Source organism: Mercenaria mercenaria, unplaced genomic scaffold, assembly GCF_021730395.1.
Source record: "Mercenaria mercenaria strain notata unplaced genomic scaffold, MADL_Memer_1 contig_2077, whole genome shotgun sequence".
Lineage (NCBI taxonomy): Eukaryota > Metazoa > Mollusca > Bivalvia > Venerida > Veneridae > Mercenaria > Mercenaria mercenaria.
In genome coordinates, this window is record NW_026460111.1 from 1 (window position 1) to 26,912 (window position 26,912).

A 26,912-nucleotide genomic window follows, 5' to 3' on the forward strand; every position below is an offset into this window, starting at 1 on the left:
CTCACTGATACATATTGGGACTTTGTCTAACTATCAATAAAACTAAAATTGTATATCTAAGTTGAAGATGTTCATAGGAGATAACCTTGAAAATTGCAACTGGAATCGTACTCTAAAGAGAGTCGCTCGATTTACAAATATAAAGTTGTTCGATCAGTGGTCGCGCGAGCCTTATGCATTAATTATAGGACCGGGTTATGGAGATACTGTGGTCGCTCGAGCCTTATGCATTAACTATAGGACCGGGTTATGGGGATACTATAAGTGTTGTGATATCAAATGTCTCTTCTTAATTTTCTAGAAAGTCATTAAATATTGACGATCACAAATAAAGATGCACTTATTGGAGAACTTTATCGAAAATTACAAGCTTGTTAAAAGAAGAAATTTATTTCATATTTTGGCATATTTTATAAAACATGTAACATGTTTAATATCCACGCAGGCAATGATTTTGCTTTTAATAAAACAGTTGGATATACCAGGTAAAAATTTGGATTATTTTACTTATGGCAAATCCAATTCAATGTATTAATAGTTTAATTATTAATTAAAACAAGAATTGTAGTTATAAATGGCAAATTCAAATACCTAAAATTCAGACGTTTGATAATTTAAACAATCCTTTTCTTTTGAAAAGTAGCTGATGTTCATTATTAATAAACTGATCAAATTTAGAAATACAATTCAGGTTAGTAACGTTGAAGAAATATTCAAAGAATATGTAATAATTGTAATACTGGAATGACTAAAACAGCGAACTTTTCGTGTCATATGTCCCAAGCACAGCACCTTTAGAAACAAACATTTAAAACGGTGTTATTATACGTGGTCAATGTAAATAAATCATAAATCTAATGTCAAAAAGATCTAGTTTACTAATAAGAAATAGTGAAAAATTATCCTTTTGCCAGTTCGTTAAGTTCAGTTGCTAACACTTTACTCTTGTACATTGCATGTATTTTCCCTACTTTGTTGTGTAATTGTATTTGTCATAAAAATAAACGACAGCCAAGTATGAAATATTTGGAGCGAAAACTTTATCGTCTTAAAAATCAAAAGAGCTAACAAAACATTAAAAACATTTAAATAACAGATAATTAAGTTAATAAAAATTACAAGACGTTTTTCCTGATAATCTATATTAAAGATATATCACCAAATAATCACAATTATTTTCTACCTTAGCTCATCGTCAAATTCGTTATTTCTGTATGTATCAGAAGTTCCTGCAACTGATCTCAGCTTATCCTTTCGAACGCTGTTTCCTGAGTTGATATCTGCTGCAAAGTTAAACTTTCCACCAGCATCTGGGTCCGACGAGAGATGGATAACGTCACCATTACCTTTCAACAGAAAACATAGAATGACTATGACCATTAAGACGTTTAATGCCTAATTAGTCCCATTACTAAATAAAATGCACTTCCACTTGTAACATTTTTGCCCATGCAATTGGTACTACATTAAGCTCAAATCTGATTTCTACCATGCTGTCAAATTTTAGTACACAGAAGACCGCTTCACACTGGTTAAACGCAATACACTTTCCATTCTGACAGATGCGAGGAGAAAATAAGAAGGTCAACATATCGGGTAATACGATTTTTAGTGTGTGTTTCTCCCAGACAGATTTCTTCAGAAAGCATATTTGTTTTTTTCTTCTGAACATTTTGTTTATCCATTGCTTTGATGGATTACTCTATGGGATATTAACTGACAGATAACTCGAAAAGTCTTTTATTATTTACAACTGCCATTTGACAGTGAATGTCTTGTAAACATGGAAGTTTGGTAAACATTTCGATTAATCAATACATTTGCAGATATTGCTTCAGTTTTGTCTGTAAAATGTATACATCCACTTAAAAATGTGCAAAATTCTTCTTTCAGTTTACATATTTCTGTAAAATTTCTAAATTTGATAGTGTTTAAGCATGGAATACATTTTTATTAATAATAATGTTTGAAAACAATGTATTAACAAGAGGACCATGATGGTCCTGAATCGCTCACCTCTTCCCACATGACCCAGTTTTGAGTATGACATCGTTTTTTCTATTATTTGACATAGTGACCTAGTTTTTGAGCTCATGCGATCCAGTTTTGAACTTGACCTAGATATTATCAAGATAAAAATTCTGACCAATTTTCATGAAGATCCATTTAAAAATATGGTCTCTAGAGAGGTCACAAGGTTTTTCTATTATTTGACCTATTGACCTAGTTTTCGAAGGTACGTGACCCTGTTTTGAACTTTATCTAGATATCATCGAGATGAACATTCTCACTAATTTTCATGAAGATCTCATGAAAAATATGGCCTCTAGAGAGGTCACAAGGTTTTTCTATTTTTATACTTACTGGTCTAGTTTTTGAAAACATGTGACCCAGTTTCGAAAATGACCTAGATATCATCAAGGTGAACATTCAGATCAATTTTCATGAAGATCCATTGAAAAATATGGCCTCTAGAGAGGTCAAAAGATTTTTCTAATTTTAGACCTACTGGCCTAGTTTTTGACCGCAGTTGACCCAGTTTCAAACCTGACCTAGATATCATGAAGATGAACATTCAGACCAACTTTCATACAGATCCCATGAAAAGTATGGCCTCTAGAGAGGTCACAAGGTTTTTCTATTATTTGACCTACTGACCTAGTTTTTGATGGCACGTGACCCAGTTTCAAACTTGATCTAGATATCATCAAGATGAACATTCTGACCAATTTTCATGAAGATCCATTCAAGGGTATGGCCTGTAGAGAGGTCACAAGGTTTTTCTATTTTAAGACCTACTGACCTATTTTTTAATCACAGTTGACCCAATTTCAAACGTGACCTATATATCATCAAGATAAACATTCAGACCAACTTTCATACAGATCCCATGAAAAATATGGCCTCTAGAGAGGTCACAACGTTTTTTCATTATTTGACCTACTGACCTACTTTTTGAAGGCACGTGACCCACTTTCGAATTTGACCTAGATATCATCAAGATGAACATTCTGACCAATTTTTATGGAGATCCATTCACAAGTATGGCCTCTAGAGAGGTCACAAGGTTTTTCTATTTTTAGACCTACTGACCTAGTTTTTGATTGCACATGACCCTGTTTCGAATCTGACCTAGATATTATCAAGATGAACATTCTGATCAACTTTCATACAGATCCCATGAAAAATATGGCCTCTAGAGAGGTCACAAGGTTTTTCTATTATTTGACCTACTGACCTAGTTTTTGAGGCCACGTAACCCACTTTCGAACTTGACCTAGATATCATCATGATGAACATTCAGACCAACTTTCATACAGATCCCATGAAAAATATGGCCTATAGAGGTCACAAGGTTTTTGTATTATTTGACCTACTGACCTAGTTTTTGAGGCCACGTGACCCACTTTCAAACTTGACATAGATATCATCAAGATGAACATTCTGACCAATTTTCATGAAGATCTCATGAAATATATGGCCTCTAGAGATGTCATAAGTTTTTCTATTTTTAGACCTACTGACCTAGTTTTTGACCGCACGTGACCCAGTTTCGAACTTGGCCTAGATATCATCAAGATGAACATTCAGACCAACTTTCATATAGGTCCCATGAAAAATATGGCCTCTAGAGAGGTCACAAGGTTTTTCTATTATTTGACCTACTGACCGAGTTTTTGAGGCCACGTGACCCAATTTCGAACTTGACCTAGATATCATCAAGGTGAACATTCTGACCAATTCTCATGAAGATCTTATGAAATATATGGCCTCTAGAGAGGTCACAACGTTTTTCTATTTTTAAACCTACTGACCTAGTTTTTGACCGCACGTGACCCAGTTTCGAACTTGGCCTAGATATCATCAAGGGGAACATTCTGACCAATTTTCATAAAGATTCCATGAAAAAAGTGACGTCTAGAGTGGTCACAAGCAAAAGTTTACGCATGCACGCACGGACGGACGGACGGACTGACGGACGGACGACGGACGCTGCGCGATCACAAAAGCTCACCTTGTTACTTTGTGACAGGTGAGCTAAAAATGCCACAATTTGACATTATATATATGATTATATATTTCAGAAATGTAAGTCGCGTTGAGGAAATTTGACCGAGAGACCGACATACATTTTTTCTCTTCTTGTTTACATGAAATTGCTCCATTGCTTTTCTGAATTTACACAATACATACAGTTTGAATAGAAGAACATGTATTATTATATTATGTTGCAAATAATTCAGTTCAAGAACTTAGAAACTAACGTATATTGCCTGAAATTAGCATATTTTAACTGATTTTTATGGAAAACAAACAGAAGGTCACAAGCAAGACTTGCATATTGGCTGTCTCTACTCCCTCTATTAAGTATAAATCATCATATCTTAAGGCCAGTGTTATATAATTACTTATTCGGTTAGCTTTCTAAATTTTAGTATTCAAAAACCTGAAATGAAGGCAGTCGGACAATAAGTTTGTTGCATGACTGGGTAATGACCGCCATTTTATATATACTATATGTAAATAATAGTCAACAAACCTGAAATGAGGGCAGTCGGACAATAAGTTTGTTGCATGACTGGGTAATGACCGCCATTGTATATATACTATATGTAAATAATAGTCAACAAACCTGAAATGAGGGCAGTCGGACAATAAGTTGTATATATACTATATAGAGGATATTTGTTTGTTTGCAGTGAGATATCGAAATATATCATCACCGATACGGGAGACAATTAAATATTTTCACGAAGGCGGAGCCTGGGTGAAAATATCAGAACTGTCTCCCTTATCGGTGATGATATATTTCGATATCTCACTGCAAACAAACAAATTTTCTTTTTATTTTATGCTAGTTTGTGAAGATCAGCGAATTTTATGTTTATTACGTGCATAAATGTTCATATAAATCCAATATATCATGACGAAATTCGGATTTATTTAAGCTACCGTGTTACATATGGCATCCGCTAAATTACCATGGACACTTTGGCACATTAATATCGAATATTGGTGATTAGGTTCATTAAATCAACACGATGCCATTTTGTTTTTAAAAACAAAAACTGTATTTAAATATTTTGTGTAAAAATACACAGTCCGCGGCTAACAGAGACATTGACAAATGCCGGCAGTTAAGTAGAAGCATATTTAAAACTTTTCGGGTCAATCCGTCAGTTCGTTGAATAACCGGAAGCTTGCTTTGTTTACCGAAACACACGCTGAACACAGGCACTTGGTTGCACTGATAGTATTTTTCTTATATTGGCCTGTACCTACTGTTTGTTGGTTTTAATACGTGCACCAGTGCTCCCTGTATTCAAAAACATTATTTACTGTAAGTGAATCCCTTTTATTAAAAAAGTTAAAATTTTAGGTTAGATATTATTACAGACACAGGCACTTGGTTGCACTGATAGTATTTTTCTTATATCGGCCTGTACCTACTGTTTGTTGGTTTTAATACGTGCACCAGTGCTCCCTGTATTCAAAAACATTATTTACTGTAAGTGAATCCCTTTTATTAAAAAAGTTAAAATTTTAGGTTTTGGTATATTATTACATATAAGGTATATATCTGACGAGGCAACGGAAGTGTATGACCGGTGTATGACGGGTAATGAAAAGGTTTTGAACCACTAAATTATTTCCGGCTTTTGAGAGTTGACCAAGACTGTTGTCTTTTTTTTTAACTATATAATAAAAATGTTACACAAGGTCAAAAACAAGCTCACAACATTAAATTATAGAAAAAGAAGTTATTCACAATGCACATGTCAGATATTTAATTTATAAAAATTGAAAATGTATTTCTGTATGAAAGGTAGGTATATACTTCATAAGTGGCGGCAGGCAGGTATTAAAAATCTCTCTCTCTCTCCCCCCTCCCCCCCCCCCCCCCCCTCTCTCTCTCTCTCTCTCTCTCTCATAATGTCAAGTCATCTCTCGACTGATAGAGACATGGGATACACGTCGACTTGCTAGTTATGTTGAAAAAGAGTTCTAAAAGACTGTTGGGGCCGACATCAGCTAAAATGAAAAGGCTAAAGGAATGTTAGCATGGTAAGTGTGATTAAAAAGAATAAGCATTAAAAGATAAAAAAACCCATAGCACTCTGGTCTAGTACATATACTTTATGGTTGCTACAACCACTTTGAAAGCTGCAAGGTCAGGGTGGTCAAGATTATTCCACAGTACATCTGAAACTTTGTGGTCAGGTTATTCTACAAGGTCAAGGTTATTCCATAGTATTACTTAGGGACAAGATGGTATATGCATATTCTAGCTGTGGACGGACAAGTATTTGTATGCTTATGTTTTGATGTTTTCGTTTGTTGTTGCGATGATTATGAAATTAAGCGTTTATTAGCATTTAAAGATATTTAAGTGATATTTTACATCTGTCACACTATTTTGCACTGACAATTAACTATAAAATATAGCCATGGAGTAAATATTTGGTTTTGATGACAGCTTTGATTTTTGTGACATGTAGTGCCTAATTTAGAAGGATTAAACTCCATGTCCCACTTATTTTCCCATTGTTCTAGCTTGTTAAGATTTTCCTGGAGGATTTTGTTTCCATCCACAGAATTGATATCATAATAAGGTATATGTATACTACATTATCGTCGGCAAAATGTCGGATTTGAGACTTGATTGAAAATGGGAGATCGCTAATATAAAATAGAAAATACTGAGGTGTAAGGATGGAACCTTGTGGAAACCCAGATGCCATTGGTACTTCTTTGGAATTTCGCCCTCAAAAACTACAAATTGACTTTCTATCAAGTAGAAATGCATAATACCGCTTGATGACTTGTGGACAGACACCATGATCTTAACAAAAGTCTTACTGAAGTCGAGTACAATTAAGTCAGTTTTTTTATGACTGGAAGTGCTGTTAATCAGCTCACCTATTAACTCAGTTGGTTGAGTTTTACAATATCTCCTTCAGAAACGCCATGTTGGAGGTCATAAAGAATGTTACGTTTAGAAAGATGGACAGAGACATCGGATGCATAGATGTGTTCTACTGTTTTACACAGTGAATGATATAACAGATAATTTGCCAAGTCATGTGGGTCCCCCTTCTTCAGTTCTTGAATAGAGGACAAACAAAATCTTATCTCTATTTTGTGGGAACAGTGCCTGAGAAGAAAAAATGTGGAAGATTACCAGTAGAACATCAACAATTTCATCATTAAGTTCCTGGAGGCAACTCGACAAAAATGGTCTGGTCCTGCAGCTTTGTCTGGTTTTAGGTTAGCTAGCAATTTGAGAATATCCATTTTATCGATGGAAATTTCAGATATTATGGAGGCAGTGTTCAGAAGGCTATAGAATTTTAAGTTTTTGAAGTCAGTTTTGTCTAAGATAAAGTGCTGATTTGTTTAAATACGGATTTATTATTTTAAATTTGAAAATGAAATAGATTATTATAGTGTTTGTGGTCTTAAACCAGTGAAATGTCAAAAAGGTTATTCCATAACCCTACATATTGCTGGTAAGTAAATATTTACACAGACTATCATCATAACTGAGGAGTTACATTTACATGCTCTTCACCAGTTTGGATTATAAGTCCTGCTTTGGTGTAGAAATCTTTCGCTTGAAAAATTTATCCTGGTACATGGAAGGTTGGTGGTTCTATCCAGGTGTCTAATGAAGTTATACCTGCAGGCACACCTTATGTATTCCTCCAACAACATCAGATGTTTGAAAAATACCATGTCAAGAGACAGGAAAAAATAACTGTACAGCAATAGACCAAATCAGTTATTACCATTCATAATTTTATCATGTCCAAAACATTGCGCAGTGATAATTATTTCCACTTTGGTGATTATTACATTTCACTCGGACTTTATCGTAGACCCCTTTGTAAAATCTCAAACTTTAAACTAAAATAAAGGTATTAAATCCATATAATATTTGAACAAAATTTCAAAGTTTTGTTGTTTGTAGCATCGTCTGAAGCATGTGCATTGAAAAATCTTAATTTGATATCTAAAATAGTGTGATATTTATTTCTAGTCACTTTATTTTCATTGTAGATATACTTCGTTATACCCAAGTAGAAACTGGCATGTACTCGAAAATGCAGCTCTCTGATTGGTCAGTTAGAATCCCTAACGTACGGTGATGTCATGTTAATATTATAAATTTCTGGAGGTCCATCATGAATTCTGTGAAAAATTGTAATGATAATTCTTGTACAATCTTTGTCGACGTGTCTGTGTTATGGTTCTGGCTCTGTAGGCAAAAATCGACATGTACTCCAGTTCGTTTTACAGTCTTTTCCATTGATCTGTTTTAGTAATACAGAGTTAATATGTAATATTAACGCATGAAATAAGTTAGGTAGTTCTAGTTACCACGCCACGATAAATTAGTGGCTTACTACCGTTTGCAAAACCAGTCGACCGTAGTTCCGTTGCCGATAATGGCCGATAATGGCGGAGTACAATACCTTATCTTTATATCTATCCTGAGACCAAATTTTTAAGATTCTTTAAAAAGCGAATTTTCAACATACCATCAGTGCAACCAAGTGCCTGTGATTACAGATAAGGCAGACCTGACACGGCAACGGAAGTGTTATTCTTGTGTATGACGGGTAATGAAAAGGTTTTGAACCACTAAATTATTTCCGGCTTTTGAGCGTTGATCATGAATGTTGTCTTTTTAAAACTATGTAATAAAAATAAATTGGTTACACAAGGTCAAAAACAAGCTCACAACATTAAATTATAGAAAAAGAAGTTATTCACAATGCACATGTCAGATATTTAATTTATAAAAATTGAAAATGTATCTCTGTATGAAAGGTAGGTATATACTTCATAAGTGGCTGCAGGCAGGTATTAAATCTCTCTCTCTCTCTCCCTCTCTCTCTCTCTCTCTCATAATGTCAAGTCATCTCACGACTGATAGAGACATGGGATACACGTCGACTTCTTGCTCTAGTTATGTTGAAAAAGAGTTCTAAAAGACTGATGGGTCCGACATCAGCTAAAATGAAAAGGCTAAAGGAATGTTAGCATGGTAAGTGTGATTAAAAAAGAACAAGCATTAAAAGATAAAAAAAACATAGCACTCTGGTCTAGTACATGTACTTTATGGTTGCTACAACCACTTTGAAAGCTTCAAGGTCAGGGTGGTCAAGATTATTCCACAGTACATCTGAAACTTTGTGGTCAGGTTATTCTACAAGGTCAAGGTTTTTCCATAGTATTACTTGGGTGCAAGATGGTATATGCATATTCTAGCTGTGGACGGACAAGTATTTGTATGCTTATGTTTTGACGTTTTCGTTTGTTGTTGCGATGATTGTGAAATTAAGCGTTTATTAGCATTTAACATGTTTAAAGATATTTAAGTGATATTTTACATCTGTCACACTATTTTGCACTGACAATTAACTATAAAGTATAGCCATGGAGTAAATATTTGGTTTTGATGACAGCTTTGATTTTTGTGACATGTAGTGCCTAATTTAGAAGGATTAAACTCCATGTCCCACTTATTTTCCCATTGTTCTAGCTTGTTAAGATTTTTCTGGAGGATTTTGTTGCCATCCACAGAATTGATATCATAATAAGGTATTTGTATACTATATTATCGTCGGCAAATAGTCGGATTTGAGACTTGATTGAAAATGGGAGATCGCTAATATAAAATAGAAAATACTGAGGTCTAAGGATGGAACCTTGTGGAAACCCAGATGCCACTGGTACTTCTTTGGAATTTCGCCCTCAAAAACTACAAATTGACTTTCTATCAAGTAGAAATGCATAATACCACTTGATGACTTGTGGACAGACACCATGATCTTAACAAAAGTCTTACTGAAGTCGAGTACAATTAAGTCAGTTTGTTTACGACTGGAAATGCTGTTAATGAGCTCACCTATTAACTCAATTAGTTGAGTTTTACAATATCTCCTTCAGAAACGCCATGTTGGAGGTCATAAAGAATGTTACGTTTAGAAAGGTGGACAGAGACATCGGAGGCATAGATGTGTTCTTGTGTTTTACACAGTGAATGATATAACAGACAATTTGCCAAGTCATGCGGGTCCCCCTTCTTGAATAGAGGGCAAACAAAATCTTATCTCCATTTTGTGGGAACAGTGCCTTAGGAGATAGACTTAGAAGATTACCAGTAGAACATCAACAATTTCATCATTAAGTTCCTGGAGGACAACTGGACAAAAATGGTCTGGTCCTGCAGCTTTGTCTGGTTTTAGGTTAGCTAGCAATTTGAGAACATCCATTTTATCGATGGACATTTCAGATATTATGGGGGCAATGTTCAGAAGGCTATAGAATTTTAAGTTTTTGAAATCAGTTTTGTCTAAGATAAAGTGGTGATTTGTTTAAATACGGATTGATAATTTTAAGTTTGAAAATGAAATAGATTATCAAGTGTTTGTGGTCTTAAACCAGTGAAATGTCAAAAAGGTTTTTCCATAACCCTACATAGTGCTGGTAAGTAAAAATTTACACAGACTATCATCATAACTGAGGAGTTACATTTACATGCTCTTCACCATTGTGGATTATAAGCCCTGCTTTGGTGTAGAAATCTTTCGCTTAAAGAATTTATCCCGGTACATGGAAGGTTGGTGGGTCTTCCCAGGTGTCTAATGAAGTTATACCTGCAGGCACACCTTATGTATTCCTCCAGCAACATCAGATGTTTGAAAAATACCATGTCAAGAGACAAGAAAAAATAACTGTACAGCAATAAACCAAATCAGTTATTACCATTCATAATTTTATCATGTCCAAAACATTGCTCAATGATACTTATTTCCACTTTGGTGATTATTACATTTCACCCGGACTTTATCGTACACCCCTTTGTAAAATCTCAAACTTTAAACTAAAATAAAGGTATTAAATCCATATAATATTTAAACAAAACTTCAAAGTTTTGTTGTTTGTAGCATCATCTGAAGCATGTGCAGTGAAAAATCTTAATTTGATATCTAAAATAGTGTGATATTTATTTCTAGTCACTTTATTTTCCAAGTTTTCATTGTAAATATACTTCGTTATACCAAAGTGGAAACTGGCAGTACTCGAAAATGCAGGTCTCTGATTGGTCAGTTAGAACCCCTAACGTACGGTGATGTCATGTTAAAATTATAAATTTCTGGAGGTCCATCATGAATTCTGTGAAAAATTGTAATGATAATTCTTGTACAATCTTTGTCGACGTGTCTTGTGTTATGGTTCTGGCTCTGAAGGCAAAAAGCGACATGTACTCCAGTTCGTTTTACAGTCTGTTCCATTGATCTGTTTTAGTAATACAGAGTTAATATGTAATATTAACGCATAAAATAAGTTAGGTAGTTCTAGTTACCACGCTACGATAAATTAGTGGCTTACTACCGTTTCCAAAACCGGTCGACCGTAGTTCCGTTGCCGATAATGGCGGAGTGCTATACCTTCACTTTATATCTATCCTGAGACCAAGTTTTTAAGATTCTTTAAAAAGCGAATTCTTGACATACCATCAGTGCAACCAAGTGCCTGTGACGCTGAAGGTCAGATTAAAAAAACAAAATAAAAATCTAAACAACTGTGAAATATGCGTAAGTCCTTGGAAAATCAAGCTGCAGAATTAAATATCATCATGGATTCAATAGAAATAGCTAGGAAATATTGATCTAGGAGCTGCATAGCATAACAAAATGGATGGAAGTTAGAACACAACTGGCTGGGCTAAGTTAGACTGTTAGAGTGGGAAAGTACTTCGACGAAAATGCTGGCATATTACGTAAGGTTGAGTTGATGTCTTGTGATAATTAACTAAGACAACAACCAACTAAATGTGCTGTCGCCAGTTAAATCTACCACACGATTGTGAACCAATGGAAAAAAGTAGAGGAAACACACATATATCTGTAGCTACATGAATGGCAAGACCTAGCAACCAAGCTGACAAAGGTAACATTATTTCTTTTGCAAGTTTAATTATAGCTAGCCTGTTCTATGTAGGATTGTCTAGCAGTTCATGACTCGTGTATGGTTTGAGTATTAGTATAATCCAGTAATTTTAAAGGCAGCAAAGGGAGGTAATTAAAGAATATATTTAAAGGGAGATAATTTATCTGATAAAAAAAGAAGTTCGGCACAGTGAGTGATATCGATTTATATCTCACTGCTATTTTCCAGTATTTCACCAATAAGCATAAAATAAATGTAAATAATAGTCTACAAACCTGAAATGAGGGCAGTCGGACAATAAGTTTGTTGCATAGATGGGAAATGACCGCCATTGTATGTATATACAATAGATTCACGAACTAAACCACCACCACAATATACCAGACCAATTACGGCAAAGCGCCTAGCAGTACAAAGTACAAACGAACACAAATATGCCACAGCAAGTCCACTAACCCAATAAGATTAGTTTCGGTGCTGCTTTATATACGAGCCCGTACGTACTACACATATGCACTGGTTCAGCATTTGCATATACCTATACTCAGATCTCTGTTTTCAAGTCTCACAGATCAGTAGTATTATTTTAGTCTTTTTGACTGATTGGGACCAGAGAAGCTGTATTATAGATCTGAGTATATAAAAAATGACACACACACAAAGATGAATTTGTGTGTTCTAAGAGACAGTGATGTCGACGTAGCCCAGTCGGCATACATTTATTTGGTAGAGTGGGTTCAATATGTCAATGCCAGACAGACAACTGAAAAGAATAAATATCCTAAATATTTATTAATCAAATATATATAATGTTACCTCAGTAACATATAACCAATTCACTACAATGACCAGGTATCATGTGTAATGAAACATTATGATCTTAATAAATGTACAATGATAGTAAAATGTAAACATAAATTATGTATCAAACAAGGTCAAAGTTCATATATACATGTATCTATTCAGACTAAAAATCTATTACTCGAGATTTCAGTGCAACTGTATACTTTATATAAAGCTAAATTACGTTTCTATGAATTATTATAATTGATGTACTTTACTTTATCAAATAGGAAAAATGTACTAACCTGAAAAGAATAAATATCCTAAATATTTATTAATCAAATATATATGATGTTACCTCAGTAACATATAACCAAATCACTACAATGACCAGGTATCATGTGTAATGAAGCGTTACACATAGTATCCGAGCATTGGAGATTTAGTTACGGGTGACAGGTTAGTAATTGTTAATGATGAATAGGAGACCAAAGAGCAAGGTTTTGAGAAAATAATGGACCGACATATAGGGCAAGTATAGGATTTAAACTGTTATTCATGATTTTAGACTATTGGTTTATCATTGGTGATTACACGTTGATATAGAACGCTGATAATAACAAAATATCAGTTAAGTGGGTGTACTGTTAAAATGGCGTCCTATGACAGTGACACCTTGATAATTTGTCGAATTGTTTTCATTAGATCCACGGATATATGTTTATATTTGGCGCGCATCTTTCAGATGTTCAAATGTACATCAGAATCTTATTATCACCACAGCCAGAGATCGAAAAAAATGTGCCTAGTAGGCATTTATTTAAATTATTTAATTTAGATAAACTATTCTTGCTTTTCGAATCGGGAGTATATGAATCTGATGAATTATAAGATGGTGTGTAAACTATCCACCTTTCAAACAACGATCTGTCAGCATGTTTAATTTATTTCAGAAAAGAGTAAATGTCAATGTCTGAATGTGCAAGCAAAAATCGATTTTAGAAATTGACAAATTAAACGTTTTTCATTTTAAATTTATAATTTTGTTAAATTCTTTAAATGTTTAGATATTTCAAACGGGTACAATAAATCAGACAACTTTTTTGCGTACGCTCTGTTATCTCTTGCTTGTTAATCTTATTACCTTTTATGGCAAATAATGTAGACACCATACTAGGGGGTAATAAATTGTAATAATTGGGGCTGATAACGGGTATTTTGCACTTTTATGACACTGTGCTCAATAAACATGTTTCGTTGAAAGAAAAGAGACATTTAATTGCAGCAATAAAATAAAAAGCCATACAATAGTAATAATAATGTTTTATTCTTTAATTAATCCTTAGCCTGCTGGCGGCAAGTGATTCTGCTTTTGCGACCAGTGCAGACCAAGATCACGTCTGTTCAGGCTGATCTTGGTCTGCATTGTTCAATTTTCAGTCAGTGAATTTTCAGTGAACTCCTCTTTGAATAATAATTGTTATTGCCCGAATTGAATGACGGACCAGTCCAATTTAGGAATTTAGCAGAGTAAAGGTTAAACAAACTATGCCTTTGCCGGCTACTTAAATTTTAGATTTATACCTCGCAACAAATAAAGTTTCTTAAATATTTTAGTTGCTCATGTTTAACCTTATAATTCGAAATAACGTAATCCTACTGCAAAGGAATAAATGGCATAATCATGTCAGATCTTGAGGCACTGACCTTCAGATTCTGACTAAGAATGATCTTTCTTTAAAATTGAATATATTGAACAGGATTTTTTGTAACTTGACTATCTTAAAAATGCCAAAAAAAGTCGGGAATTGAACCCGGGTCGCCGCGGCAATAAACATTATCTTGCGGTCTTGACCAATACGTATCTAAAAATCGTTGAACATAAAGCTTTATAACTGAGGCAGTTACCTCCGGTATCCCGTTACAAATACTTTTCAATTTTGAATTGGAAAAATAGTACAACTTATTCTTATGTGTTTCCATAACTTATAATCATTCACGTAGTAAAAGAAAAAGTATTAATTTTCTGATGTCTAAAAAGTTTCCCTTTTTGTTGTCGTACGATCTGGATGTCAGGCCTATTTTAATTATCTCATAACTATACTGTCGCTTATTATAATGTTATAGAAATAAATGCGATCTATCGGCATATAAATATTGTAGGACACTTTAATTAAACAGGAAAAAGAAAAGCGTGTTTTAAACCTAAAGTATTTTCCAATAAATGATGAAACTTATTTTATTGAATGCAAAAAAGAGAGGATGTGATAAATTTTCATGTTTTCACGCTAACAGTTTATGTGCTTTTTATCAATTTAAAACAGAAAAAATTATAATTATTCAACGTAAGTTTTGATAGGAAAGATTTGCGGTTTTTTTTACAAATAAGTCAAAAGAGGAAGGTAAATAACGCGTTTTAAACAAGCATTATGAAGAAGAAATATTAATATCTAGTTTCTCTTAACAAATGTTAAATAATTACAAATTCTTTTGCCTATTTATTTACAGACGTTTACCTACCACCATAAGCATTTCATAGTAAAAACAAGAATATCAATTGAGCCATTAATTAGATATAGCTTAAGGCAATTTGAATATCGACTTTATTGAAAACATGGTTTATGGCCCCCCGCTAAATTTCGGAGATGGACGTAAATTAAAGGAAGATAACGATCAAAACTACAAGTTTATCGATTTTTCGGCGTGCCGTATTAAGCACGATTTTATGACCTCGTATGACCTTATGCCGCCTGAATAATGTACCAATCGGATTGCTTGGTATGGTATTCTCGGTATTTTCAGCCGTAATGAGAGATTTAGTAAGAGTGGCGCTGATTAGAGGAAAGGCTGAAAATGCTTCACTCTGAGTCATGTGTGACACTGAGTGAAATGACACCGCGTTCGTCATCTATAACCTCTATAAGTACAGCACCATCGGGTTGTATGCGTACCACTTGAACAGGTGTGCGTAACCAAATATTCATCTGCTCATCCGGACATATTTCTGTTTTGTTAATTTTTCTTGTTAAGTTATTTCTGTTTTGTTAAGTTTCCTTTCCTTAAGTTTTGTTTTTACAAAAAGGTTATTTGTTTTATACAGTCATTAACTCTTACCCTGCATTACAGCAACAATTTCTAACCAGTGCAAATCATAACTAACCTGCAACAACATATCCGATACTGTTAAATTTTAGACTCTAAATTTTAAATTAATCTTTCCGGTGAAAACAGTACTGTACATACTCTGAATGATAGACAAATTTGATAATAAGCTGAAGTAGGGTAAGGGTTCATGTTGCTTCCAACAATTCCAGAAATAAAGTATAGAACGAATTTCAATATTGTTTGCTTACTGTTACCATCTTTTAAGCACCAAAGGCTCAAAGTGAGCTTTTGTGATTGTTTGGTGTCCGTCGTGTGTCCCTCCACAATTTCTAAACACAGTCTTCTTCAGAACTACTGTCCTCATTTATATAAAACTTCACAGAGGCCCCTTTCAACGTTGCCAAAATATTTAAAATACAGGTTTCTGCCCATATATAACTTGTGCTTACATCACGCCGACCATCTTTTTCGGCGACGCCGTCTAAATTCGTTTTCGTTACCTATGCCACGTGACATCGGTTTGCAAATCAAACTACTTGATAACGCATTATAGATAATTTATCAAAATGGAAGATTTATGCAACACTCTGCCTGATTGGACTGTCAATTTCTTTCACTCTGTTGATTGTGCTACGCTGAGTGAAATGTAGACAAAGCGTTTATCCTAAACGACGCTGTTCACAGTTTTAAAGCTAACTTTGGCTCAGTATATTTAGCAAGAATATTGATATATCTCAAAATGATAAGTAAGTTTAATAAATATGATAAAAACCTGTTCAAATACCAACATATATCAAATTAAAGAAAGAGCTGAATACGGTCTGCGTATCACATGAATAAGGGTGTGATAAGAGTCTTTTATGTAGGGAAGTGCTTTTTAAAAGATTTCCTTGTTACAGTTGTCGTCTGTATATGAAAAGGTTTCTTGCTTTTGTGACTTATTCAGACTGCATATTAAAATGAGTACTTGTTTGCTTTGATATATTTATTATAAATTATTTAACTGATTTATTATATATGAATATTTTTCTTTAGTATGGTATGCAAATATTGAACTCAGTTGAAATCTGTTTCATTATATATATGCTATATAATGACTGAATCTCATTACACTGAAATGAAGGTACGTTGCATACAGTTTATCTATGTGATATGACTACGGTCAAACTTTGCTTATGAAACAGTAATACTGATATAATTACAATTGTATGTTTTGCTTGACCTTCACTTTCTTATAGGTGTGACGTCATTGTCCAAAGATTCATGAATAGCGAATATGCATTTGTTAAAGCGGGATCAATTGGCCTATTTTAGAAATAAATAACAATAATAAATAAAAAAATCCTTTAATTGATTTTTTCTCATGTATTCTAATCAAACTTGATTTGTAGCATCTTTATTAGGCCCGCAGCCAACTTTGTTCAGCTGGGACATTTGACCCCTTTTAGGGGTTGCTAGAGCTAAAACTAGAAATGCCTTTATACAGCGTCTCATGAACAGCTTGGTGGATCTTTGTCATACTTGGTCTGGAGCATCATTATAAGGTCCTCTTCCAAATTTATTTATATAGGAACTTGGGCCCTATTAGAGACCACTATAGCTAATATATCGTAAGGTCTCCTGCTATTTTGTTACAAATGGGGATAGGGACCAATTTAACTAAAAATATAAACACGTTTAATGACATCTTCTCATGAACCGCTTAGTGAATCTTCATCAAACTACTGCTATAATTATTCGTCTAAGGATAAACGAAACAAAATTGCAACCCTACGAAACTTTTGCGAAAAATTAAAAGAGAACCATTTAAATTGTTAAAGTGCGGTGTTTAGTTTTGCAATTTGAAAAATGTAAGATGAAAGATGAATGTTAGATGAAAAATTCATAAACTTCTTTCCTTATTACAATTCGCCGACCATCTTTTTAAAGATATTTCTTGTTTAATGATATTTCTTGTTTCAAATATGCCTTATCAGGAGTCGCGTATAGTACAGGAAGTGCGATATGATAAACATGCTATTGCAAGTCCACTAACCCAAGAAGCTTAGTTTCGAAGCTGCTTTATATACGAGTCCGAATTGTACTACACATTCGAACTGGTTTGTTTGTTATCCCCCGCCGATGAAATCGGGAGTTGGTATTGAAATGGCGTTGTCCGTCCGTCAGTCCTTCCGAGCTCACATTTGCATACTTAGGTGGCTATAGGAACAATAGGTAACTGTACTTTTTCTTTGATGTCATTCATTCCGTAAGACTTTTATGTGGCTATTTTTCTCTTACGTGGCTAAAAGAACAATAGAGAGAACAAAAGAGTAGCCACATAAGTATCCATATGTAGGAACGTCCGTACGTGCGTCCGTCCGCAGCCATTTCTCAGTAACTAGCTTGTGGAATTTCAGGAAACACGAAATAAACATGAACCAACATACTGCGATGATGCCCGTCAAGTTTTTTTTGGATTGGTCAATTTCCCTTAGAGTTATTGCCCTTGATTTAATGAAAAATGCCCAAAAATGTCCGTCCGCAGCCATTTCTCCGTAACTATCAGGTAGAATTTTATAAAACTTTAAATAAACATGCACCAACATACTGCGATGAAGCCCGTCAAGTTTTTTTTTTTGGATTGGTCAATTTCACTTAGACTTATTGCCCTTGATTTAATGAAAAATCCACGTCTGAGGCCATTTCTCAATAATAAGCTGGTAGAATTTCATGAAACTTGAAATAAATATGAACCAACATACTTCGATGATGCCTGTCATTTTTTTTCAATTGGTCAATTTTCCTTAGAGTTCCCTTTAATTGTTTAAAAATCTACAGATTTGTACATAACAAACCAACCAATTGGTAGAATTTCATTAAACTTCTTTCATTCTTTCCCATGGAAATTTATTATAAACATGTGAAGTTTTGTACCTACACCTGGTCACCACCTTGCCTTGGTCATACCCCATCCCCACCCGCCCCCCCCCCCCCCCCCCCCCCCCCCCCCCCCACACACACACCAAAAAAAAGGAATCATTCCTTTTTATTATTATTTCTTTTCAAACCTTCCATGAATATTTATCAGCATGCAAAGTTGTACCTTTTCCCCATCTCACTCTCCACTCAGTCTTGCCCACCACCCAGATCATGCATCCCCATTCCCCACCCATTTTTTTTTCATCATCTTTAATTTGAAATTTTGTACCCTCACCTGGTCACCCCCCCCTGCCCCCCCCCCCCCCCCCCCCCCCCCCCCCCCAAAAAAAAAAAAAAAAAAAAAAAAAAAAAAACATTCATTATTTTCTGTTAAAATGATTTTGACTAATGAAATTATTTGCTTCTTAGTAACATTCTTAACTTTTTGCCGGATATATTTTTTTGCCTTCCTTTCGGCGGGGGATACCAATTCATCGAATTTGCTTGTTTGATTTGGGTTTAACGCCGTTTTTCAACATATTTCAGTCATGTAACGGCGGGCAGTTAACCTAACCATGCAGTGTTCCTGGATTCTGCACCAGTACAAACCTGTTCTCCGCAAGTAACTGCCAACTTCCCCACATGAATCAGAGGTGGAGGACTAATGAATTCAGACACAATGTCCTACATTCGTACTGGTTCAACATCTGCATATATATAAAATATGTATATATATATATACATTCGTACTAGTTCAACATTTGCATATATATACACAAATCTTTGTTTTCTTGTCTCACAAATCAGTAGTGACATTTTAGTCTTTTTAATTGATAGGGATCATAGAAACTATATTTTCCCTCTCTGAAAGTGAACTGGATCTCGAGGTTTCATGTACAATCATCAGGGCAGACATAAAAATAAAAACTAAATTAGCTGATCATTAACACCTATACGCGTTCACCGAGATTAATTGTCAGATTTACACTGAAAGTATTTTTAAAATTTTATTTTCCTATCCTGATTTGTTGTCAACCAGGATAGCGTTATTTTAGCATAAGTTTGAATTAAATAAATATATTTTGCCTCTTGAAAAAATATGAATATAAGCACCATTGTATTAAGTTGTCAAAGATTTGCATTTCAAATATGTATCGTGCCACAAGTAATTAGAAATACAAGTTTATAAAATTGTAATAACCTCACTTTGTCTATATATCTCGATTGCGCAAAAAAAATATACATGTTGTAGATTGTTGTAGATTCTTTGAATTGTAAGGTCTGGATGAAATATCCAGTTCAGAAGCGTTCATAGGCTTTTTAGCTAGCGCACATATTGGACTTTTCAGAGCCGTCAGAAAGAAACAGATCTGCCACTGACGAGTTTTGTAGACTATACATCGATCACTTACACTGCGACACTATGATTAATTCACTAATAAGTACAGTATAGGATTGTTACGTTTAACAATAAATAAATAATAAACAAAGTGAATTTATGTTTTTAACATACAATGTAGATGACTACCATAGTGTTTTACATAATAGTTACCACAGCATAAAAATTTTCTTCTTTGTTCAATTGCGATATAAACTGATTTTCACAAAAAAACAACCGCATTACTCGATTTGCAAAAGTCGTCTATGTAACCCTTCAGCTAAACAGTAGACGGCGATTATTCTGCTCTGGTAGCGAAGTTGGGACGCAAGCACCGTATTTCATTCTGACATTGTAAAAAAAAATCCGCAAAACACATCCGAGATGACAAAAATATCGCCTTTATATTATATAAACACCTAGTATAAGCTTTTTATCCGAACCAAAACTGACTTACTTGTGCTATGAAACAAAGAACTATTTATCTATTTCATCATGAATATTAATGAAAGTATAATCGTATAACCATGGGCCAATTCGTTTCACTCAACCCGGGACATGCCGGTCACGTGAGCGGCAAGAAAATAATTTTTGCCGGTTTAATAATAAACGAACGCTTTGGCGTGCGCCGCCCACGTGAGCTGCAAATAAAAAAAGATAAATTTCCAGTTTATTATGATTGTTTATTGTGGCCATTGCCAATATAAGTTAGCAAAATATTTCTTGTAGTATGTTTCTACCTTTAATGTTATCAACCAAATTTTTCAGATGTTTAACCGATTTTATATCGCGAAAATTACATCACTTTTATCTACTTGTGAACATAATTTATGGGCGTAGAAGTCACACAAAAAAAATATATATATATACATATATATATAGCTGGTATTGATTGTCAAACTACCTCAAAACGTTTTATTTGATCAAGCATTCAATTTCCGACCTGCTCGAAGTCTTTAACGTATGGGACCTTAAATTCGGAAGAATGACGGAAATATACGGGTATGTTTGAGTCTTCCGTTTACTGAAAATACATTTACCTATTTACAAAACGCTTGAGAGGATCATTTTCTTCTACTAAAAAAAGAAGAAATTTGGAACTATTCTGATGTGATGATTAAGCCGTCTGCAATGGTCTTATAGGGAAAATATCAAATTGTTTATTCCTAATTGTTAAATAGAAATACTTTCAGCGAGTTATCAAAATTTTACTTTACATCTAATAATTATTATTGTAGACAGAAAGTATATGCAAAAAGAACATTAAAACATAAACATATATAAATGTTTGTTATAACTGTACGATCCTGAAATTTGATGTACAATATAGATAAATAAAGTCTTACCAACATATACCGCCCAGTGGGAATATGTCCCCATGGCTCTGTCAAACTCTATCAAATCACCTTCCATTAAATTTCTTGCCCGTACGGTACTTTGGCTAGCCATAACTCGCCCTTTGCTTGCTTGAAGTGATTGTGCAGCTATAAGGCTGAAAATGTTAAGTGAAGTATCTTTAAAAACAACTCATTAGATACAAGACAACTACACCGAATTTTAACGAAATTTACGGTGGCTTATTTGTGCCATTCATTATGTCGTTCTTCATATTTCGTTATGTCGCATAATGTAGCAACGCTAACGTATCCTCGATTATCGTGGTAATGGCACCCTGTCAAACGGTTCCCCGCAGAACGTGACCTTGCCAAACAACTTTTTTTCACTGGATCCGCCAATATATTAACGGGAGAAAAATCATGTGCAAACAAGGCAATTCACGTGCTGTTAATACATGATTTTTATTTTTGAAATGCTTTGCCAGGGACGTATGTATGTATTTCTGCGCAGATTGATATCTTGCATCTGTGTCTTGTTTCTTCCATAATAACCTCTTCTTGTAGCATTAAAGATGCAATGAAATCCGTAGTATGTTTAGCTCGTACTCATCCGTACTCCAAATGTATCCGTACTCAAAACAACTCGAATGTAAAGTTATTATTCTTGAAATCGTGCTTCTGTTTACTAAATGTTGAAGTTATATAAACATTTTTTGGAAATTTCATGTTTGTAATAACCAGAGATAAAAAAAAACGTGTAAAAATCTTCAGTATATGCTTTTAGTTATGTTGTTTATTTTTGGGCCCTCGTTATGGATATTCAAAACATGTTTACCGTTTCCAGGAACAACAGAATGGTAATTAAAATATGTACCGGAATCGCAAAGTCATCACATGTGAAAGTAATACATATTGTGTAAGCAATTCTGTTAAATACATTGGTTCTCTGCCAATTTGAAAGCTAAACATGAAAGAAAGTATCTTGAACTCAGTCCTTGCTTTCATCGGCAACCAATGTCAGAAAAAAAGTCTTGTTCTTTGAAATGTAGACATTATTGACTGACTGACTGACTGACTAACTAGGCATTAGTCCTCCACGTTAATGGAACTGATTAATGCATGTCAGTTTTGAAGGCGAAAAGACGACTTTTGGCGGGGAGACGTTTTGCACCGCGATGGTTTAGTGTGTGCCATAGCGACGTTTTGCGGGGCAACGTTTGGCGCAGTGACGTTCGGCGAGCAGGGTGACGTATGTAGGGTTAACTCGGTGGGGTTACGTTTTGTGCGGCGCCATAACGATTTTTAGCGGGGTTTACGACATTGCGCGGAGCTCCGTTCCGCAGGATGGCATAACGACGTTTATCTTATGTTGTTGGTAAGATAAATTCGTTACACACTGTGTAGTTCATTTAATATGGGATATAAACTGGCACTTTATACAGCGTTGGGAGTCGAGCTTCACTATGAAATTTGTTGGCAGTGAATATTCCATATCATGTAAACGTCACACTGTGTAACTAATATTTATATTGCGTCACTGCGACAGAACGACGTATTGCAATGGCACAAATCAGCCACCAACTTAATGTCCTTTAGGAGACGGCTTGGGTTAAATAAACAACGATATAAATCTTATAGATAGCTTAGATAGAATTTTTATTTCGTAGAATATACAAAATGTAATCTTAAATCAATGATTGATTAAGAAAATTTTTAAACTTCCTTGTTATTCAGTCATGAACAACTTTTGATAATATATACACTTGCTTTTAATCATAGCTGCGTCCTTGATGAATCGCTAGGTTTGCCAGTAACAATGTTTAAATATTCTTAAAGACACTGAACAATGTCTTTACGATTACGTATCCTCGTATGCTGTTCCACATCTTTTGGCCATAACATTGCCGGACAATGATAAAATCGCACAAGGAGAATAAACACTGTCATTTATCAAATGCCATTACTCTTAGCTTCAAACAACATTTGCAATCATAAAAGTTGCAGATGATTTTTTAATTAGCGGAAAATAATTAGCTCTATTTTGTCTGGAAAGGGATATAGAATTCACCGTATACTAAGGAAACCTGAATAAGCCCGAGTATACCGACTTATGTTTAAAGGTGCAAAATAAAGACAAATGAATAGACATAAATCTTAAAAAAGCGCTACACATTTTGAAATATAGTACTAAACATTACGATAGCCGTGCAATATTCACTTAAAATCAACACATGTACAGAGAAACAAATGATTGTTTCTGTATTTTCTTAGACTGACATGGGGGTCATTTTGTCCTACTTTCGTGTTTATCGCTTTTCCGTAATCGGTCGGAAATTCTTCGGGATCACGTGATTTTAAAATTGTTTCAAACGAATATCCATTTAAGACGCGCAACAAAATAACTGTATTTCCATGATGGTAATTATGCACGACTTGCACGAAAAATATGAGATGTACAAAATTTAAATTTAAAATTGACAGTGACATATATTATGAAAACTTGTAGTATAGCTGTATATTACCTGTATTATAAGAATGAGTTTCATGAAGTTTTTGTGAGTTACAAAATGGTTGAATTCCATGTGCTAAGTTTGTAAAAATCACGTTATCGTTTGGGCATATGATATATTTTGCATCTATTTATAAATTATAGCCTCGTTTCGGAGTATTCTTCCGAAAAAGTCCGAAGATGCTCGACGGGTTCGTAAGCAGTCGGAAAGCATACTTTCGGTTTGACATAGGCAACTTTTTTTGTTTATTTGTTAGTTATTCTTGAACATATTCCTGACTATTTGGTCAGAACCGATGCAGTGGGCCATATTTTCAGTAAATAGGAAGTCTCAGATACAAACTCTGGTTTTCATATAATACTCGTTCGGGATTTAGTAATGGACCTTTAAACTGAACCTTACGTGCAAAATTTTATCGATTCGATAATATTCATTTTAAACACTAGTATTGCAATTTATAAGGCATAAATTAAGTTAGCCGTCATCAAAACATCTGACTGCCAAAATTGATGTATCCTTTGATTGTACTTGAAACCCCGTCTGTGAAAACTACTATTAAATATAAAAGTTTAACAATGAAATTAGAAATTAATCCAATATATTTTACATATTCTGTTCTCTCCGAGTTTGAACTCACGAAAAATGTTGCAATTCAGGATTACGCTGATTTATCATCATGATAATGTAAATACACGTTTTTCGCAGAAGTACTTCAAATCATTTATTCTAGTCTAAAACAAATACGAACGCCCTTGAATATATGTATGCAAGGCCTGTTAAGTTTTGATATCTAGAATCAGGATATAAACAAATGATTTTCGCAGAAGTACTTGAAAAAGTGTAACGTCCTTGAGTGCATGTATTTATGGCCCGTGTACAAGACTAAAGACCTCCCTTGAAATTTTCACCATATTTGGATCTGATTTTGACGCTTGAGATTTTAATTTATAGATTCGTCTGTCGACCCGTGCGCTGTGACGCATCACATATTCGGCGAGGGTTCTATATACTACGATGGCACTAACTTGTTGCTTTTTTGTTCTTTTGTTGATTTTAACAGTATATATTGTTATAGTTACAATTTTTACGGTTTTACAAATATACAAACATAGAGGATTGAGCAGGAAGCTTAGAAACTCTCCCTACACGAGGGATGATCAATAATTACGTAGACTGCATCTATATCTTTAATAGTATAATATATGCATTAATAAAAAATATATCAATAGAAACGTCGTTCTATCCTCTACTACGTCTGTAAATATCAAAAATGTCTGTCTCTCCTACATCAAATGACGTCGACTCGAAAACGCATACTATCGCGCTGCCGGCCCGCGTCATGATCAGTTCGACGTCGCTTATCCCGAAGGTGCTCGAGATACGTCTTGTGAGATCTCATTTCTTCTCAAAGTTGCACCGGAACATTGTAAACAGCGTTCTTGTCTCTTTGGCCATTGGTTGAAGATGATATCCCGATAGTACTCTGCCGGGTACTGGCATATCAATGCGTTTGCAGCCGTCTGTAGCTTCCGTAAATTTTCAAATCGGCGACCTTTGAGGTGGGATTTCAACTCCGGGAAAATAGCAAAGTCGAACGGGGTCAGGTCAGGTGAGTACGGCGGATGTGTAAGAACCTCCATTCCTAGAACGCTAATCTCAAGCTGAGTGGACGCCGCAGTATGAGGTGGGGCATTATCCTGATGGAGGATGAAACGATCAACCGGGATTCACTTCTCTTCTTTCTAAGCGCCCGGATGAGATCACGGCCGAGTAACTGTTCACATATTAAAAACGTTTTATGAGTCATACTGTCACATTATAGTTAGAAGTGTGCTAAATATTTTGCGTTTATATTCACTGACAGGTGTTTGGCAACTACAAGATGAATATGATTATCTTCAGTTTGATGTTTCTATTATGATTTTAACAATTTGCGCAAAATGGATTTACGTCAATTGTTGATCTTTTGAATGTGTTTTACAATATTTAATATGCAAAGTATAATTAATTTAACTTCTTCTGAATGTATATTATTGTTATTTACTTTAAACGAATATTACCTTTGAATAATACTCCGCGTTTACCGTCCTCCCAACAGGCACCGCGTGACACAGGATCATTCCCCGACAGTCCGCAACATCATGTACATCTGTTTACCGGCACGTGAAACTCGGGCTTTCTCAGGTGGCAGTGACCCAGCTCTCTTCCATACAGCCGACTGTGTCTTGGTCTCTGGGTCTCTCAGGTATAGCCAGGTCTCATCAGTCGTGATGACGAAGTTCAGGAAGTCATTGTTCTGTCTGATGCGCCATAGAAACTTCTCCGACTCCTTCACGCGCCTGTCTCTCTCTCGAAGTCGGTCAGGATGCGTGGCACCCAGCGCGCGTGCACCTGCAAATACATGTACATCAGCTATCAGAATAAAAAAAAAATTTGTGATTTTAAAAATGATAAAAATAACTGCTTGCGGTTTCCTAATTTGGGACATTTTAGTGTTTTCATCATAATAATTTGCAGCAATCTGAATATTCAAAGATCCAATATTAGAATACTATTATACTACTGTAAATTAAATATCATTGTACAAGAGAAGTGAATACTGTCAAATACCTTCCGCATGTTTAATTCGGTGGTCAGAATGCTGTGTTAGGTTCCATAGCGGATATTGGCAGCTTCTGACAGCTCCCGTACGGTCATTCTGCAGTCCGCTTTCAGTTTGTCTTTTATTGACGTCACAGCTGACGTCCGATTGTTGACTTCCGTCCACGACCTGCATCGTCTTCAAGGGACTGTCGACCATCAGAAAAGCGTCGAAACCACTTGAATACCAGCGCACGGCAAACACAGTTTTCTCCCCGTGTCTGCTTTAGTAGCTTATGCGTTTCCGATGGTGTTTTGCCTATTTCTTTGCAAAATTTAATGTTTGCTCGAATT

The 26,912-nt window shown here is 34.9% G+C and overlaps 1 protein-coding gene across 1 annotated transcript; it reads right to left on the reverse strand.

The window, feature by feature from the left end:
* Positions 1-415: 415 nt before the first annotated feature.
* LOC128552144 (phospholipase A and acyltransferase 3-like) lies at positions 416-21,666 on the reverse strand. Its single transcript, XM_053533160.1, has 3 exons — positions 21,478-21,666; positions 1,184-1,346; positions 416-792 (listed from the first exon to the last, which is right to left on the reverse strand). Exons 1-3 carry the CDS (start codon positions 21,578-21,580, stop codon positions 771-773), a joined length of 288 nt encoding a protein of 95 aa, XP_053389135.1. The 5' UTR covers positions 21,581-21,666; the 3' UTR covers positions 416-770.
* Positions 21,667-26,912: the final 5,246 nt, after the last annotated feature.

Coding starts and splice junctions, on each gene's coding strand:
- LOC128552144 (XM_053533160.1), bottom strand. CDS start 21,580: ATGGCTAGCCAAAGTACCGTACGGGCAAGAAATTTAATGGAAGGTGAT. Junction 1,347..21,477: donor CCACTGGGCGGTATATGTTG/GTAAGACTTTAT, acceptor TTCTGTTGAAAG/GTAATGGTGACGTTATCCAT. Junction 793..1,183: donor GAATTTGACGATGAGCTAAG/GTAGAAAATAAT, acceptor TTGTTTCTAAAG/GTGCTGTGCTTGGGACATAT.